Source organism: Perca fluviatilis, chromosome 17 (genome assembly GCF_010015445.1).
Source record: "Perca fluviatilis chromosome 17, GENO_Pfluv_1.0, whole genome shotgun sequence".
In the NCBI taxonomy this organism is placed as follows: domain Eukaryota; kingdom Metazoa; phylum Chordata; class Actinopteri; order Perciformes; family Percidae; genus Perca; species Perca fluviatilis.
In genome coordinates this window covers 9,860,606-9,878,190 of record NC_053128.1, presented here as the reverse complement: position 1 = coordinate 9,878,190, position 17,585 = coordinate 9,860,606, and the positions used below count along the sequence as shown (strand labels likewise).

Here is a 17,585-nt window from a genome sequence, read left to right as displayed (position 1 = left end):
TAAAAAAAATAAATAAGATATTCTAACATGACGGAAATACATTAAAATGACAATAATCCAATAGTAACCACATTATTCAAAATCACTGACTGGACAATTAGGTTGTTATGCTAGCTTTGAATAACTAGTCTAACTGCTATATGTCTGCTGTTAGCTGGCAGATTATTTGGCTTCATACCTATGCCTCATACACATACAGCTAGCAAGAAACGTTGACAAACGCACTCTTCTAATCATTACGTTACACTGGGTATCTAAGTTAGTTAATGCAACTTTTGATATAGGAACACCAACTCCAAATATTTTACTATAATAAGCAATTATTATGGAGATATAAACATAATCGAAGCACTTACAGGATTTTCATTCGGGATTTCACTCTTTGTGAGGCTTCGTTTTTGCCGCGTTCAACAATAACATACGTGTCTGCGCCATAGACTGTACTGTATGCGCCGGAGGACCACAACAACAATCTAGCTGCCCTGATTGCTGCCCAATCGCGCTAGGAAATAACTAAATTACTGTTATAAATATAAAACGTCACTAAAGACCTATAATTTTCACAATCATTTTTAATGTTAAAAATATTTGTCGGGGACCCCCCACAATCTAAAAATAAATTCTTATAGGGGGTCCCTAATGACTTATGGGGGGTCCGGGACCCCCCCAGACCCCCCTCATTTCGAACCCTGGCTTCAGCTATTGTACAAATTTGTTGTTTATTCATAGATTATATTATCTCCTCAACAGTTTGCTTAACTACCTTACAACGGAGTAACTTTTAGCTAGCAGCTAATGTTAGGTTATAGCTAACGTGTAGCTTACGTTTTGAAGCTTACACTAGCTTACTAATATTAGCGAACAATAAGGGTTAATGCTGGATCTGTTGGCAGTTATAAAGGTTGTCTGTTTTCTATGTAAATAGTTAGTTTTTAAGCTAACAGTTGATGAATAGCGTCAAAATATGGATACACTAGTGATAAGCACTAGTGAGGAGCTAGTGGCAACTACGAGCGTGGTTTAGGTGTGTGGCGGCCAAAACAACAATGGTGGACGTGATAGACAGATGGTTCATCCAGTCACCTGCCAGGCATTTTTTGAAAGTGCCAGCCCTTTTCCAAACACTTTCCAATTATGTCTTTTCAGATTGTTTTGTGTAACAAACCACCTGCCGCATCATTTTAACATTAACCATCAATATACTTCAAACACAGAATGTTATTATTACTACTAGCAATCATATTGGAGAATAGAGAAATCTTAACGTTTTCATTAATAGCTTCTGTCACATTTAGGGCCATGTCGTGTTTTTATTATTTGATGACCATGACAATGCATGAGTAACTGTCAAATTCCCACGGAATACTTCTTAACGATAACCGTTCATTTCAATCCCTTGATCAATACTTTTCCATAACTTTTTGTATGAGAATCATAATTTTGATGTGTTAACAACACACAGTAGTCCTGTATACTCACATCGATTTGCAAAAAGACTGAAGAGGATATAATTCAAATGGCTGGATATAATGTGAAAGGGGTCGCTTTAGGTTTATGACCTGAATCTTGGCTTTACAGAGCCTTATAACAAGTTTCAGCTCATTTTATTCTGTGGAAACATTCATTTCTAACCCAGAAAAGACCTGTCCTATAGGCATGAGCATGATATTCTACACTTGTGTTGTACTTCAGTGCATGATTTCATAAATTCCTGAAAATGAGCAAGCACTCTTCTGTAAGACAGCGCCAGTTTCCCCTAGAACTTATATCCCCACTAAGCTAAACCTAAATCCTCAAAGCCTAGAAACATTCTGTCGTCTAGACGACAGCAGGTTGATAGCTGATTCTCATGTTAACACCTTTCTTTTGGGACTTCAGGTAAACAACAGTAACAAGAAAGAGTGGAATGGCATGATGGGAGAGCTCCTGGGGGGCCTGGCTGACATGATTGTAGCCCCGCTGACTATAAACAACGAACGAGCGCAGTACATCGAATTCTCCAAACCCTTTAAATATCAAGGTCTCACCATCCTCGTTAAAAAGGTAAGTGTCTGCCTTTAACTTTCAGTAAAAAAGCTGATAAACTTATGTTGGGCAGTATATGGCAGATGTATCAGGCAGAAATTCAAATGCTCTTAAAGTCCGGGTAAAGCAAAATCTGTGTTTTTTTGTTTGTTTTTTTCTAAATACAGTATACGTGGTAGAAAATAATTGTAAATGTGAAAAAAATATATAAATTGTGTAGTACTGAATTGTGGAGTTAGACTGTTGGTTTCCTGTGTCCAGGATATTTAGGTGGTCTGAAATCATGGTTCGATGATGCACTGGAGCCATCCTTAACATAACCCCTCCCCTACTATATAAAACGGATGGTACTACTAACGTTAGAGCGCATAGCATCAGTCTTGTTATTTAAATTTCTAAGCACGCTTGTGAAACTTCATTTATTTTTGTCCATTATTAGGCTATTATTATTATTATTATTATGAGGTGATGCAGTGCTGACCTTTCAAATCATTCGGCACTTGCCACGACCATCGTTCTTTGATAAATGAATATTACCTCAAAGTTCACTGTGATTGACTACACAATTTCAATTCATTTCTGCTTTATGATTTCCAACACGCACAGACATGAACAGACACACAAGGGGGCCCGCAACAGTAGGAAAAACATGCAAGCAAATATGTAAATTATACATGGGTATAAAGTTGAGGAGATAAACTTGGAAACAGACATCCTATGTTAGTGTATTATGTGCAAACGTAAGGTTGTCAAAGTTGCTGATTGTCAATCAAAAACCCGTTGCGGTGTGTGTTTACAGGAAATCCCTCGCAGTACATTGGACTCGTTCATGCAGCCGTTCCAAAGCACGCTGTGGCTGCTGGTGGGTCTTTCGGTGCATGTGGTGGCGGTGATGCTTTACCTACTAGACCGGTTCAGGTACAAGGGGGACCTGTGTGTGTGTGTGTATGAGTGTGCCCATGTGTGTGTTCGTGCGTACTCACGACTGAATCAGCGAATGTGTGCCTACATGTGTGTGTAAACATGCACTCCTGAGCACTGCAGATCTTCCCTCGGTGTGGACACGAAGGCAGACGGAGGGGAAGATTGTCTCCAAAACATCCCACCGCTCTGTCCCTGTGTGTCTGTTTTCTTTCCGACTTTGTCTCCCTCTTACTTTGCTCGCTCATGTTCAGCTCCCTTCCCTGCCTGGGGTCGCAAAGGGTTTTCCCCCTCTAAGGGTTCTCTGCAATTTCTCAGTTTCATCTCCTGCAACCCTCCCAATTTCTTCCCTCTAGCCCGTTTGGAAGATTTAAAGTAAACAGTGAAGAAGAAGAAGAAGATGCCCTCACCTTATCATCTGCTATGTGGTTCTCCTGGGGAGTGTTGCTGAATTCTGGAATCGGTGAAGGTGAGATAAAGAATGAAAACCAATAAGGGAAATCTCCAACTCATCACTTGTTCAGCAGTAAATGTTGCCTTTCTCCCAGAACACGGTAATGCTCCCGAGTACTTTGGTGTTTACACAGTTTTGCAGTTGTATGAAGACCAAAATCAAGGCGTATGTGGCTCCGGGTGTCATGTTTTTCGTAGAGGATGACAAATTAGTTCCTTTCAAATCACATTTTGTAAAGAAAGATGGTGATGCGGCTCGTCTTTTAACAGTTTATACCTGTTGCCTTTGCTTGTGCCATTTGTCTTCCAGTTTTACTTTTCATGTCTGGTATTTTTAGTAAGCTATATTTGTATTTCTTTGTAAACGTTATGCAATTTTTTAGGGGGGTTATTATAATTTCTTATAAAACTGTGTGTATATATATATATATATATATATATATATATATATATATATATTTATATGTATATGTGTGTATGTATGTATGGGTTAATGATCATTGCTATCAGCAGTAGTAATAACAGAAGTAGCAGTGTTTTGATTGGTCAAACTCTTACCTAACAGGAAGAGAAGTATCCAGCTAACTACTCTACGTGACTAATCCAATTACTGAGTTGAAAACTCCCCACACAGGTGCCCCGCGCAGCTTCTCAGCGAGAATCCTGGGTATGGTGTGGGCCGGATTTGCCATGATCATTGTGGCTTCTTATACTGCCAACCTGGCTGCCTTCCTGGTGTTGGACCGGCCTGAGGAGCGCATCACCGGCATCAATGACCCAAGAGTGTGTACAGGGCGATACTCAAGCATAATACACACTAAAAATTTTATCTACAGTACATAAAAAATGTTTATACATATAAAAAAAAAAATATATATATATATATATATATATATATATATATATATATATATATATATATATATATAAGTTCTACATAACTTAGTAGTCATTGTTCAACTTTTTGTGTCTTGTCTCTGTCTCTTTATGCAGCTGAGAAACCCATCGGACAAGTTCATCTACGCCACGGTGAAGCAGAGCTCCGTGGACATCTACTTCCGGCGGCAGGTGGAGCTTAGCACCATGTACCGCCACATGGAGAAGCACAACTATGAGAGTGCCGCCGAGGCTATCCAGGCCGTGCGTGACAAGTGAGTCTCGGCCAGGCCGGGCCGACCAGAGTACGTGTCGGCCGGCTGATCGACCTATCAGACACACACAGACCAGGGCCAGTCCAGTCAGCTCAGTGGTGGGGTGGGGGGGGGGGAGACATGGACCTCTGGACCAGGCGGAAGCGGCAGGGCTTACTGCTGCGTTCCCTCTGATCCAGGCCCATCGCCCAGCCGAGACAGACGCCAGGGACAGGAGCGAGTGTGGACGTGTGTCAACAGCACTGGCACCAGTGTGAGGTTAAGCTAACATTGAGTGGAGGAGCACCCTTTTTCAGGTTGTACCCAGACGAACATCTTTGAGATGGGGGGAATCCAATGGGGGGACGCGCCCTCACCCATCTGGCATTGGATTTCATTTGGGGCCATAAGCAGCGGTAGGGATTGCTGGTAAACGCTGAATGACACACACGATCTGGTGTGCGAGAGAGAGAGAGAGGGGTGGGAGCCGTAAATGTGTATGTAAATCATTGTACTGTTGCACCGTAACCCCCTCCTTCCCCTCCTCCCTCCTCCTCCTCCCTCCCCCTCCCCCACAGCAAGCTGCATGCTTTCATCTGGGACTCTGCGGTGCTGGAGTTTGAAGCCTCGCAGAAGTGCGACCTTGTGACCACGGGAGAGCTGTTTTTCCGTTCGGGCTTTGGCATAGGCATGCGCAAGGACAGCCCCTGGAAACAGAATGTGTCCCTGGCCATTCTCAGGTCTGTCCCAGCCGAAGCTGCATTACTCGTATGACTTCTTTTTAGTTTCTTATCAATATGATTTCATGGTCACTTACTGACCGTTTTTAAAGCCATCCAAATACATCGCCTTATGTCACATCTTATCTCTCTGTATCTCCCCTCTCCTGTCTGTCTGTCTGTCTGCCTGTCTGTCTGTACACCTGTCCTGCTGTCTCTGTCTGTCTAATTTATGTTGCTATCTGGGAGTACAGTAAGCGGTTCGAAAATTTCCGCCATTTGCGACCGTGTATTAACTTTGTCACCTCTCTCCCCACCAACCCCAACCCCCTGCAGTTCTCATGAGAACGGCTTCATGGAAGACCTAGATAAAACCTGGGTGAGATACCAGGAGTGTGACTCAAGGAGCAATGCCCCAGCCACACTCACCTTTGAAAACATGGCAGGTATGGTCCTTAAGGCGTATAGAAAGCGTTTAAAAGTGATTGGACAAAAACTGCAGTGGTAAGGTACTGTAGCCCTTTTTTGTCCAATACCTTTACAAAATCGTTGTTTTAGTGTCGCCGTGGGTGCTCTGTGGAAGTGTGGCGTACAGTATCTTGTGCTGTGACTTTGTGCGGTTGTGGTCTTCCATTAATATTGTGTGGGTTGCAGCTGCCTTCGTCAGCTTCGTCGGAGCTGGTTGAAAAAGAAGGGCGACCACTGAGCATGACGGGCAGACGATGCATTCATGCGCAGTGGGCGCGGCCAGGTTGTAGACCAGCAACTCACAGATCTCTCCCTCTGCTCTGTTTCTGTTTGTCTGTCCCTTCGCAACAGGAGTCTTCATGTTGGTGGCAGGAGGAATAGCGGCAGGGATCTTCCTAATCTTCATTGAAATCGCATATAAGCGCCATAAAGACGCCCGCAGGAAGCAGATGCAGCTGGCCTTTGCGGCCGTCAATGTTTGGAGGAAGAACCTGCAGGTAGGATTAATCCCCTCTGCTCGCTCACACCCACGGGTGGAAAAGGCTGAGACTGGGGTGCAAGAGAGCCCACAGAGCCCCCTCCTCATGGGGGTTGATTTCTGTCTCTCAGCCTCTTTGGGAGCTTGTAATTTTGCACATCAGTGGTGATCAGACTGCCAGATCACCGTATGAGAAACCGTGATCTCTGATGCCTTCATGCTCTGTAAGGCATCCTCAGTGGCCACCGTGTAGATCCTAACAGTTCCCAGAGGCCAACGGCGCCCGTGTCTCTTGTGTGTGCCTGCAGGACAGTAAGGAGGCCTCTGGAAGTCAAGCGGTGGCCGGGACCCCCTCATTAGTATGTAACTCTAACTAGCAGAACCATTTCCACCCCCATGCTACCTTTCGCTGTTAGAATAACCATAAGATAATTAGCCTTGTGAATCTCTAACATGAAGGACACCCAAATGAAAATGTCCCTCCCATGTCCATGGCATGACATAGTATTTTCTAAGCTGCTGCTGTGGCGCTTATACACTTCATAAGTTCAGATGTTGTGGACATGGAAAGCCAACGAAAAAAAGCACATGTCCTGCCAGAAACAACATAAAAACAATAAATACAGTGATTACGGTCCGGTTGATGCACTTTGATCGCGTCATCATTGATTTCCTTCACTCTGAAGGCCATACTAACAGCAGCCAGAAGCTAAGAATGCAAATAGAGCATACCGATTAAAATCAATTCCCTGGCACAATCACACCGCAGTATTGTCAGCATAACTGTAAATGCTACAGTCTACAGTTTGTCTCCTTATCCACTGCAGTGTCTATAATGCAGACACCAAATATGAGTCAAGCTTATCTTGCATGCCTGAGGCTTCATGCAACGCAGTGCAAGCAGAAGCAGGTGTCAATTTAAAGGGTCAGCTCACCCACATTAATAAAAATAAAAATGTTCTACTTGCCCAAGTGGTGTCTAGCCACGTAGATAGTTTTGGTTTAATAACCAATAAAATGGAGGTGAATACATTTTTTTATCGATTATGATCTAAAGACGTCGGCATTGCAAGATACTGTAAGGAGTAAATGAGAATTTATTTTCTGTTTTGTAATTTGAGTGAACCAACCCTTTAAGCTACAATCAAGCATTAAGGTCCTCCGCTCAGCCGATGAAGAACATGATTTGCCCCCCCCGTTTTTCGAATGCAATCAAACGTGGCTGTGAAGCGTTGGAGCACTGGAGCACCCCTCCTCCTCCTCCTCCTCCACCCACACAGCGTCCCTTCCTGTACTCCTGATGGTTTCACTCCCTGATTGGATAGCTTGGAGATGGCAGGGGTCCCACATTTATTGGCCAGTCCCACTATGAGTCTGTGATGCGGCCTGTCTCTGTAAACCTTGAACCACAGCTCAGTGTTTGGCCCTGCTGAATAGAGACAGCAGGGCTGGAAGAAGGTACAGTATAAAATCACAAGTGGCCGTCAGCAAATCAATGTCCTTCCGAGAGTGTCTGCACTCGACCTGACTAGTGTATGTAATTGTCGTAAGTGTCCTCATATGATGTGCGTTCCCGAGGCGCAAACGGCAAGCGAATGCATGCTGGCGGGAGGCCGGGGGGGGGGGGGCATCACTGAGAAAGGAGAGGGACACACTAAACTGCCCGTAGATCAGCGCGTTTCAGATCCATGTCAGCGATGACCATGTTGACTTCTCTGCACCGCTGAACAAAGACGGCTCATGCACGCTCATCTTGCTCGTCGACCGTCACTGTGGGCCCTAGAGCTAAAATGACAGACACACACAATCTTCACTGCCCTAAATATAACCGCCTTAATTCAAGGAGCACAGAGAGAGCCCACCAAGTCAAGTCGAGCTAATACAATCTGTTTTGTTCTGTTCTGATTAAATGTTCTTCCGGATATTATTCATACTGTTTGGGTGCACTGATTAGATTACTCACCGTGATCTTATTTTCACAAATTAAATATGACAACATTGGTTATGTAGGACACAAGCTCATCACGATGGAAAATCTAAGATCACAGTTTATGTGGCCTCCTCCTTCCTTAGTGCAGCAAGCACTGAAACCAACCAATGAGTCCCATTGTTGGCATCATTTTGACTGCTTGTGCGTGTGTTTGTATGTAATTATGTGCTTACACTGCCTCAGGTTGGTGTTTTATGCAAAGCACTGTGCAGTACTGTGCACCCACATACCTTTCAACACAGAGACGCAACCTAAGAGAAGGTGCACTTCTGACTAACCTCAATCTGCTCATGTGCAACATCCCTCATCCTCTACATGCTTTTAATGCTCAAAAGCCCTCAAAATATAAGTTGATTAACTACCATACCACCAACCGTTGTTCCCACAATGCTTTACAGAGAAATAAAGGTGCATGCATTGTAGTAATTGCATGCCTAAGATAGTCCTTAAGGAGCTGTAGCCGCAGAGATGTAGTGGGGGTAGATCTACTTAATCTCATTTAGCACATTGGTTAGCCGTTTTTAGGCAGATTTTAATCTTTATGATCTAAATTTATAATTTACATTATACAAAGTGCATAGAAGATATAAGATGTTCACAGAAAATTGTAAAATGACCACAACCTCTTAACACCGCATTACGTGGCGGTGCCACATTAATGGTGCATTCAATTGCACCTTGTAGGCTCATGGTGCATTCAAGTGCACCTCGAGAAACTCATGCTGTTGTTGTAGAGTACACTCCTGCCATCTAATGGTTCTTCTTTTTGTTATTGAACAGCAATTGACTGATGAAATCATTTATTTTTATTACATTTTAAATACATTATTTAAATTTGGTTATACTGTGTGGCGTTAGCAATGAACAAGTCGTTCTTAAACGTCGCGGACTATCGTTTTGTGCTCTTCTTTTTTTTTTTTTTTGAGTATAAGTTCAGACACCGTTTAGGCAGCAGCACTGTTTTAAAGGTATTGTTTTAGCATTGAATTAAAAAAAAACTCCAAACGGTACCCAACCCTAACTAAAAGCACCCTGTACATTTTTGTTAACCTGTAATGAGCTCATATTGGCCAATAACATCGGGCAGACTGGTACGAACTTTATAGGCTTCATGTATTTTATATTTTAATGTTTACCAAGTCTACCAACTACAGTATAATATGCCGCTATATGTTCAACTTTATGTTACTGATTTCCCTTAGTGTGATCCCTGGTGCTGAATGTGTTGTTGACCACTACATCACTGAGAGGCTGCACGTCTGGCTTTCAGCTTTCCTCTTTATGTTACTCAGAAGTGCACTGAAACTGGTGCCCGTTTGGGATGAAGACCAAGTGTCAGAAACCCTGTTGCGGGATGATGACGATGATGATGATGATTGTGATGGTGATGAGGGTGTGTACTGATGATGCACTGCAGCGGCTCGCTCCTGTTTCCAACAAGAAACAGGCGGCTGTTGTACACTGTGCGAGTCCCGTGCCACGCTTCATCCGATGGTTCAGCATGCCGTGCATGGCCGAGACTGTGCACGTGCAGCGCCTCATCAGGGCTCCGAGCGGCCAGACTGCACTCCTGCTGCAGCCTCACACGTGTTTTAAATGGGGGAAAGTAAAGACGCCGCTTAGGCATTGATTTTTCCTGAACCAAGACGCTTACACTTAGAGGAATTTTTTTTTTACATAGGCTGACTTCCTCCATTTACTAACATGAAATGTCATCTTCCAACAGGAAAAGCATTTTACTTATTATCACCTAAAAGCGAGTGATGTCGGGCACCAATCACTCCTCTTCCAGCTCTCATCTATCCTCCACGCCAGCTAACGCCTGCTCGCCACCTGATATCATGCCATTAGGGGGTTAAGAGGAAAACATGCTGGTTGGCAGGGTGATGGGTGAAACAAATGTGCCCAAAAAGTGTCTAGTCATGTAACCTGATGAAAAAGGATGTACTGCGGGGACCAGTGCTGGCCAGGATTGATTTGTCATGCTATTTGTTTTGTGTTTACTTATTCTATGTTTTCCCCCTTTTGATCTTTCTCTCCATCCATAAAACGTTCTGGCATGTTGAAATTCACACCACACTGCCCCGCCCGGCTAAAGGGCCTCCCTCCCTGCAACCACTCACTCTTCATCCACTTATACTTTACTAACATCCATCTTAGAGCGCTTTTATTTTTTTAGTAAATAGCATCCTTTAGCCTTCATCTGCTCAGATCATTATGAAATCAAGCACATAGAACAGCAAATCGTTTCTTTTTTGCACCTAGAGTAAGAATATGTTTTGCACCGGCCTTTTTTTTTTTTTTTTTTTTTTTTTCCTTTTTTTTTGTTTGGGGGTTCTTTTTCATCAGTTGTTTTGGTTTTGTGGGGGGGGGTGGGTTTTTTTTTTTTGTGTGGGTTTTTTTTTTTTTTTGTTTTGGTTTTTTGGGGGGCCCCCCCCCCCCCCCCCTCCCTTTTTTATACCTGCCTGGCTTTGGATGTGGATGTTTGCTTTGCTAGTCTTTTTTTAAATATCCGCCCTCTTTTGGTTCCCTTGGCTTTTGCTTAAGGATCTTCTTTAAAGTAATAACGATCAAGTGGATGGAAATTTATTTTATTTTCCTTTTCTCCCCCTATGCAGCCCTCTTCCTCTCTAGAGACTCAGGATGTAAGAATACCTTAATATGAGTTTTTTCTTTTGCACACAAACACCCAGTTATTGTGCTGAGAGTAGCTGTGGGGTACTCTGATGGTATGGGGGTGGGAGGGCACCAAATTGGCTCGCCATCTTGTAAGGATATGGTTAAAACTGCTTCTTTCTTTTACGTTTCTATTTCTGTTTTGACAGGACATGCATTTCTAAATGTTTTCCGGAGCTCTGACCTCGTTCAGAACCGAGTAACAGAGTAGATATTTTGTAAAGTCACATTTGTTAAGTTGATCCATTTTCGATTTTTAAATCGCTTGTGTGTTGAAACGGGGAAGTTGCAACTGTGTTTTCAGGCAATAGCGAGCATACAGGCAGAATATCTAGAAGTGTAACGTAGGGTATCACACCCACTGACATCTTTACTAGTCATCACTCATTCCAATGCATTCCTAGGGACCGAGTGAATGTGTCAGCACATTTCTAGGTGACTACTATGCCATCTTGTGCAGTCCCAGTGTGACAATGTCGCATAAAAATGTAGACGAATATCCTCATATCAGACTGAAAAACTACTTCCACTCTCACATCTAACAGGCTTTATCCCTTTCTTTCTCCCTCTTTGCGCATTTTAAATTTCTAAATGCTGTAAAATTCTCACAAGGACCCTCCCTCTATTTAAACAATATAAAATAAGGTAATTCACTGGGGTGGTGGTGGGAAGAGAGAAATGGGTGAGACTGAAACCATGGTTATCACCCCAGCCAGAGGACATGAATAATGTTTCTACATATATTCATTTTAGGATAGGAAAAGTGGTAGAGCAGAGCCCGACCCCCAAAAGAAAGCCTCTTTTAGGTCCATCAGTACCACCCTGGCCTCCAGCATCAAGAGACGTAGGTCCTCCAAAGACACGGTAAGGAGATGCAGAAGCAACGTCTTCCCTCTCTTTCCTCTCCTCCTCCTCCTCACTTTCTGTCTCTACTTTCAATCCTCTCCTTTCGCCTCCTCTGTCCTCTCTGCCGACATCTCCATATCCGGCGTTCGAGAGACTGCCATGTTCCACTCACCCATTTCCACACGGCTCCGCGGCCTCTGCCACGTGTCTGTCCGTTCACCATCGATCAGCCATTCACCATTTAGCCATCTGTAGATCCCTCTACAGGCTGGAGGGCATCAGTGCAGGAACTCAGATCAGGCCAGGCCAGGAGCTGGGCTCTGAATTTGGCGAGGGGCGGGGGCGTCCCAAGTGTCCAGGATGTTAAGGGTTTTTGATGGGATTAGTGCCATGTTACCAAGCAGTCTGCCAGTGGTGTTTTTGTCTTGGGCTGCTCTTCCTCCCCGCCTTTGGTTTGGACGTGGATTCTGGCGATTGTGTCCTGTTTTGGTGGCGTTGTGGTGTCTGTACTGTACTTAAGCGTACAAGATATATTTGTGTTATGTGTGTCCTGTCATTTTGACTGCTTGATCCTTTTTGTATATTCATCGTTTTCTTTGCACCAATGCCACGCGTGCACTCCTCCGTTTGGGTTTCAGCCGCTGTTGGTTTGCTTTTGGTTTGAAAAGCATGCGCTGGTGTTTTGTCATTTTTTTCTCCCCCCCTTCCAAAATCCATTTCCAAGGTAGTCGTGATGGGCCGGTCCTCCTGGGAAGAAAAAACTAATGTGTTATCTGATTTATCAACATGTCTATTTCAGGAGTACACTCATGGATTTCTATTAATCAACTTACTTTTTGCTTTGTCATATTTTCTTTGTCATAATTCTTGTTTATTTTCCAGTGTCCTTGTGGTCTGAACTGTGCATGCCTCTTTCAGGGTATATTTTCAGGTGGCGACGACAGACTTCTTTTATGTTTTTAATTTATTGTTTTTACGAACTACAAACTCTGCGAAGCCTTAGACTCTCACTGTGTTACAAATACAAGCTTTTTTTTTTTTTTTTTGTAAATCACCATCTCCTTGCAGCACAATGAGAGTGTCAGGTTTTCTCAATTCCTTCACAGTTCAGATGCAAAGTCCTGCTCGTTGCATTTGGGAGATTGTACTCCACAAGCTTGGAGTGCTCTGACAAACCAGTGACCCGCAGACATTTGTGCCCAGCTGCTCCGCCGCACATAGCTGGTCTCTTACTAAATCTGTCATGAGACTCGACAAAGAGAGGAAAAAAAAAAAAAAAAAACACCGCAATAATCTCTGGAGATAGCACAGACAACCTTCACGGAAAGGCTGTACCAACGTTGTGTTTTGAATGTGTTTTCCCAGGGGAGATGTAGCCTACGGCAGCTAAGCTAACGGCTCACCAAGTAAAAGAAAAAAACAACTTTATTGTGTGTTTTTTATTTGATCTGCTGTCTTTCTCTCTTTCTCTTGTGTTAACTGTCTCTCTTTTTTTATTAGTATTATTATTATTATGATGATTATTTCTATATCATTGAAACCCAACCACCTTTACTCTCCCCTGGAGGTTTCTCAATAGAATCGGTCTCGTTTTTGAAGAGAAGGAGAGTGGCCTCGCCACTGTTAAGATGTCTGTGTGAGGGTTCGGATGCTGGTTTGGGAGCCCTAGCTGGGCGGGGGGGGGGGATAAAACAGGATTTAGCGTATTGGAAGAAGAAAAAAAAAAGATGCTCCAATCGAATGATTTCCCATCCCAAGTCTTTGACCATTATTTTGATTTTATATAAATGTTCTTCTTTTATATTAATGGATATCAATGGACTTGAGTGTCAGTGTCCCTCACCCACATGCCACACTGCTCCTCTCTCCCTCTGCAAGCATGCCGACGACTCTAACTGTCATAGCTGTAGTCACCGTAGCAGAAATAATCTTTGTGCTTACACGTTAAGAAGAATCACCATACCTGTACTGAATAAGTAGCTCTATAACCATTAACTGTGGTTGTGATGTCAGTGAGGTGTCTCTCTTTTTGCTGGTCCACTTGACCCCAGTAGGGTGCGTTGTTAACAGGCCCTCAAGGTACAAGACATGAGGAGACCCAAATAGGGGCTGTAAGCCATATGATGATGCAACCTGCGGGTCAAGGAGATGAGGGGCATCCACTCTGAATCCTGTTTATCTGGAAAATTTGACATTAACCCGTTCAGTCTGGATGTTGCCCCATCTGTCAGCATGTTCGTTGCATCATAACAGCTTCTGAAGCTCATATGCTTGAATGTATTGGGTCTATCAGCTTAAAATGAAAGGCACGTAAATCCTAAGATCTTGCTTAATTGAAAAAAGACAAAAAAGTACTACATTCACTGACGCAAGACTCTTCAGTGTTTTGGTTCTGCACTGAATGCACAATAGTCATTTGTAATGTACGAACAAAAGATGTTGCACATTGGATTTTCTGAAACAGGTTTTTCCAACCTAGTGCCATGAGTCAGGATTATGAAGGACATAATGTAGTTTATTGCTCCGCCCAATCTCCGTGTTCCAAAACACGAAGCTGTTCCACAAAAGAACAGCAGGCTCCTGTACCAAGCTCTTATTATGATGCCATCGACTACATTTACAACGAGTTATTGTTCCATCAGGTTTCTAGATTGTTTGCTCAGTAGCAGGAAAAAAAGCAAGCCTCAGCATTGCAAAAATATGGCTTACTGCTGTCAGACCACACTCATTCAAAAATAATCAAAGGCAAAATCGCCGTTGTCATAGAAACTAAGCACCTGCATGGAATCGGGACCTTGTTTCCCCTCGCAGCACTGTAGACGCCTATAATTCAACGCACTCTGCTTTAAAAGAAGCACAGTGAAGCGGGGACTGGACGTAAGAGTCCGACACAACAGCACTTTGAAATCAGCCTAAAATTCCTCCTCTCCTCCAAGAGCTGCTAAAATTAGAGGATCCGCCTGTCTGCATGCATACAAATGACTGTGGGGAGATAAATGAGCTGTCCGTTTCACCCACGGCAGGGAATTATCACCCACGTCGTAAGGCAAAAAAGAAAGGAAAAAAAAGATACCTGATTCAAATGTGCTGTTGTCAAGACTCGGGGCTTTACGTCTGCTCCCAACTAGCCCACCTCAGGCACAACCAAACTGCTTTACAAAAATCCAAATCCAAACTAAGGCAATTCCACCAAAGCTACAAAACTATAAGGTTTGCCTGAGAGGGGTTAGAGAACCCTCGTGCTTCTAAATTTCTGCAGAAATGAAGCACAGGCGTTCTTAAAATAAAAGAATGAATGTTAAGATAAGTATAATTAAGTTGCAAATGCTCCTTAAGTCGAGAAATGACTGTCTCCTTTCCTCCTTCCCCCCCATTTCTCTTCATCTCTGCAGCAGTACCCACCCACTGACATCACGGGCCAGCTCAATTTGTCTGACCCGTCTGTCAGTACTGTGGTGTAAAGAGGGAGACACCGTTCACTCCCCGAGGAGAGAGGAAACGAGACGAGGAAAAGAGGAGAGGAGGAGGAAGTGGAGGGGAGAGGGAGAGGGAGGGAGAACCCGTCTCCTCGTTCCCTCCACCGCCGAAGCCGAAGCGTTCATTTCACCGCCCGCAGATGGAGCTTTTGAGGAAACTGTGTCTGAAAACACTGGACTTGCACCTTTTTTTTTTTTAAAGCCAGGATTACCTGGCGTTAGATGTTTGTAGGGTCCCTGAGCATGCACAGAAGAACCCATCTGACTCACATATACAATTTTTTCCTTCTGTATATTATTAGCAAACTTATTTAACCTTGTTTCTGTCCTTGACTCACAGAAATTTACTTAATGTTCGATGTTAACTACTTTCAACTGACCAGCTGTATACGTCTAGCGAGCCAGCTTTAGTTTAGTTAAGTTAATGGATAAACCAGTTTTAGTACTGTACTCAACATATCACATCCAATTAGGGCTTAGATACCTTAGTATTACATTAAGTTTTTCATGTACTGCAATACGAGACGTACTGTACAGTCAGCTTCAATGGATATCAAGTATTTTTTTAAAGGGGACCTGTGTTTTTATCTACACTTTAAAGGTTTTTAGAAGTTAGTTTAGTTTTTTCTTTGATTGAGACCCACTAATATTGGCACTAATGACGAGGATAGGACTAACCTTGTCTACCAGTGAAGACGATGGAAGCACGTGTGTGCTTGTATATGAATAGGAGCTATATGCATCTAAATGATGACATTGATAACTGTTATTTGGAAGGCTACTGTATATACCAGATTCTGTAGTTAAATTGTATCTTTTCCCCTTTAATTTTCTACTAATCTGCCAAATGCATGTTTTGTTTTTCTAGCAGTTTCTTAAAGAAAATCTGTTAAGCTTTACTACTTATGTACAGCAAGAGTTAAGCAGGTGAATGTGTGAAATCACAGATTGATCTGCAATCTGATGAAACGGTTAAGTAAGGCTGGTGTTTGAGACGCTCATCTGGGAGCCATGTTGCTTTTGGGGACGCCCTCTCTCCTCCTTCCTCCTGCCGCAGGAGTGCTTTCTCATTCTCCAAGGGGTTGCATCAAAGGGCCAGGTTTTTCACCAAACCGTCACTCAGGCTTTCATGCAAAACTTCCTCCCCGCGTTAACGCTGGAGAGCTTTTACATGAACAAACCCGAGTGAATTTAAAGCGCGGCTTGGTTAGGTGCAACGACAGGCCGTTTCCCATTATCTGGAGCTGAGAAACCACTGCTGTTTGTTGAAAAAAAAAAAGACTACCACCTCGTGTCTGGTCTCTGGCACTGCATAGCACTTTATGCTGAGGCGTCTCCAAAACCATCAAATAAAGCTAGTGATTTACCAAGAAACTAGAACAGAATCGCTATAACATCAGTCTGACGTACTAACTTCTCCACTTTCACGTTTTAATTTCACACATCTCTTTTTCATTTTATTTTCTTACAAAAAAACAGTATCTGCAAAGTCTTTGTGAGATAAAGGACACTTTGACACAACCACACAGAGTGCAAAAAACAAATTTGGTTTCTTAACTGGAACCGAGAGTTTGTTTCTGATCATGTTCTCATTCTGGCCTATGCATGCTTTCGTGTTGCTATCAGTGCTTTAGTTTGTTTTTTGGATGCGTGTTGTTGCTGTGTACAGTCATCTGAGCTGTGTGGAGCCCTTAAGATGGATGAACTGTAAATAGAGTCTGGTTAAGTGTTGATAGGGTTGAAGAGATTGTACTGCTTGCATCACGACTGCCGCTGAGAATGTCTAGTTGCGCAACACACACACACACACACACACACACACACACACACACACACACACACAAACAACAGTTGTGACATAGGCATGCATCAACACACACACACACACACACACACACACAAAAGAAAGGAATCACTTGTTTTTCTTACCTTTTAAAGATCTTGCATTGAATCAACTGGTTTATACAACTGTAAATAAAATATACTTGCATTGCCAAGTTTAACCAATTCTGTGGTTTTCTTCTTTTTAGTCCTGCAACTGATAATTAGGCCTATGCTTTCTGTAAATGATCAATTATTCTGTTAAATTTATTTTGGATTAATCAGTTACAGTAATTGTATAGTCCATAAAATGTTCTCAATTATAGCTTTTTAAATTTTTTTATGTCCAACCAAAAGAGAGTAAAAAGCAAATCATCACATTTGAGAAGCTGGAGCCTGCAATGTTTGGCATTTTTGCTAGATAAATGACTTGGATTATGAATTCATTTTCAATAGTTACAAATGAAAGCATGTAAGCACACACTGTACCAAAAATAATAAAGTATATATATTCTTTTTGGTACAGTGTGTGTACAGTTATATGCTTTCATTTGTGTGTTTGTATATATATAAATATATCAA

General features: G+C 42.8%; 1 protein-coding gene across 10 annotated transcripts in view; it reads left to right on the top strand.

The window, feature by feature from the left end:
* Positions 1–17,189, top strand: part of grin1a (glutamate receptor, ionotropic, N-methyl D-aspartate 1a) — a 41,471-nt gene extending 24,282 nt beyond the window's left edge. For 4 of the 10 annotated variants that reach the window (XM_039780412.1, XM_039780410.1, XM_039780409.1 and 1 more), the window contains 11 exons: positions 1,879–2,043; positions 2,825–2,943; positions 3,303–3,415; positions 4,034–4,182; positions 4,393–4,550; positions 5,108–5,269; positions 5,585–5,694; positions 6,068–6,213; positions 10,803–10,829; positions 11,614–11,724; positions 15,099–17,189. In XM_039780412.1, the coding sequence (XP_039636346.1) occupies positions 1,879–2,043; positions 2,825–2,943; positions 3,303–3,415; positions 4,034–4,182; positions 4,393–4,550; positions 5,108–5,269; positions 5,585–5,694; positions 6,068–6,213; positions 10,803–10,829; positions 11,614–11,724; positions 15,099–15,167 (1,329 nt within the window). In that variant the 3' untranslated portion in view covers positions 15,168–17,189. Of the gene's footprint in view, positions 1–1,878; positions 2,044–2,824; positions 2,944–3,302; positions 3,416–4,033; positions 4,183–4,392; positions 4,551–5,107; positions 5,270–5,584; positions 5,695–6,067; positions 6,214–6,502; positions 6,554–10,802; positions 10,830–11,472; positions 11,506–11,613; positions 11,725–15,098 lie in introns of those variants that run through there. The other 6 variants (XM_039780418.1, XM_039780416.1, XM_039780415.1 and 3 more) reach the window with 4 other exon arrangements.
* Positions 17,190–17,585: the final 396 nt, after the last annotated feature.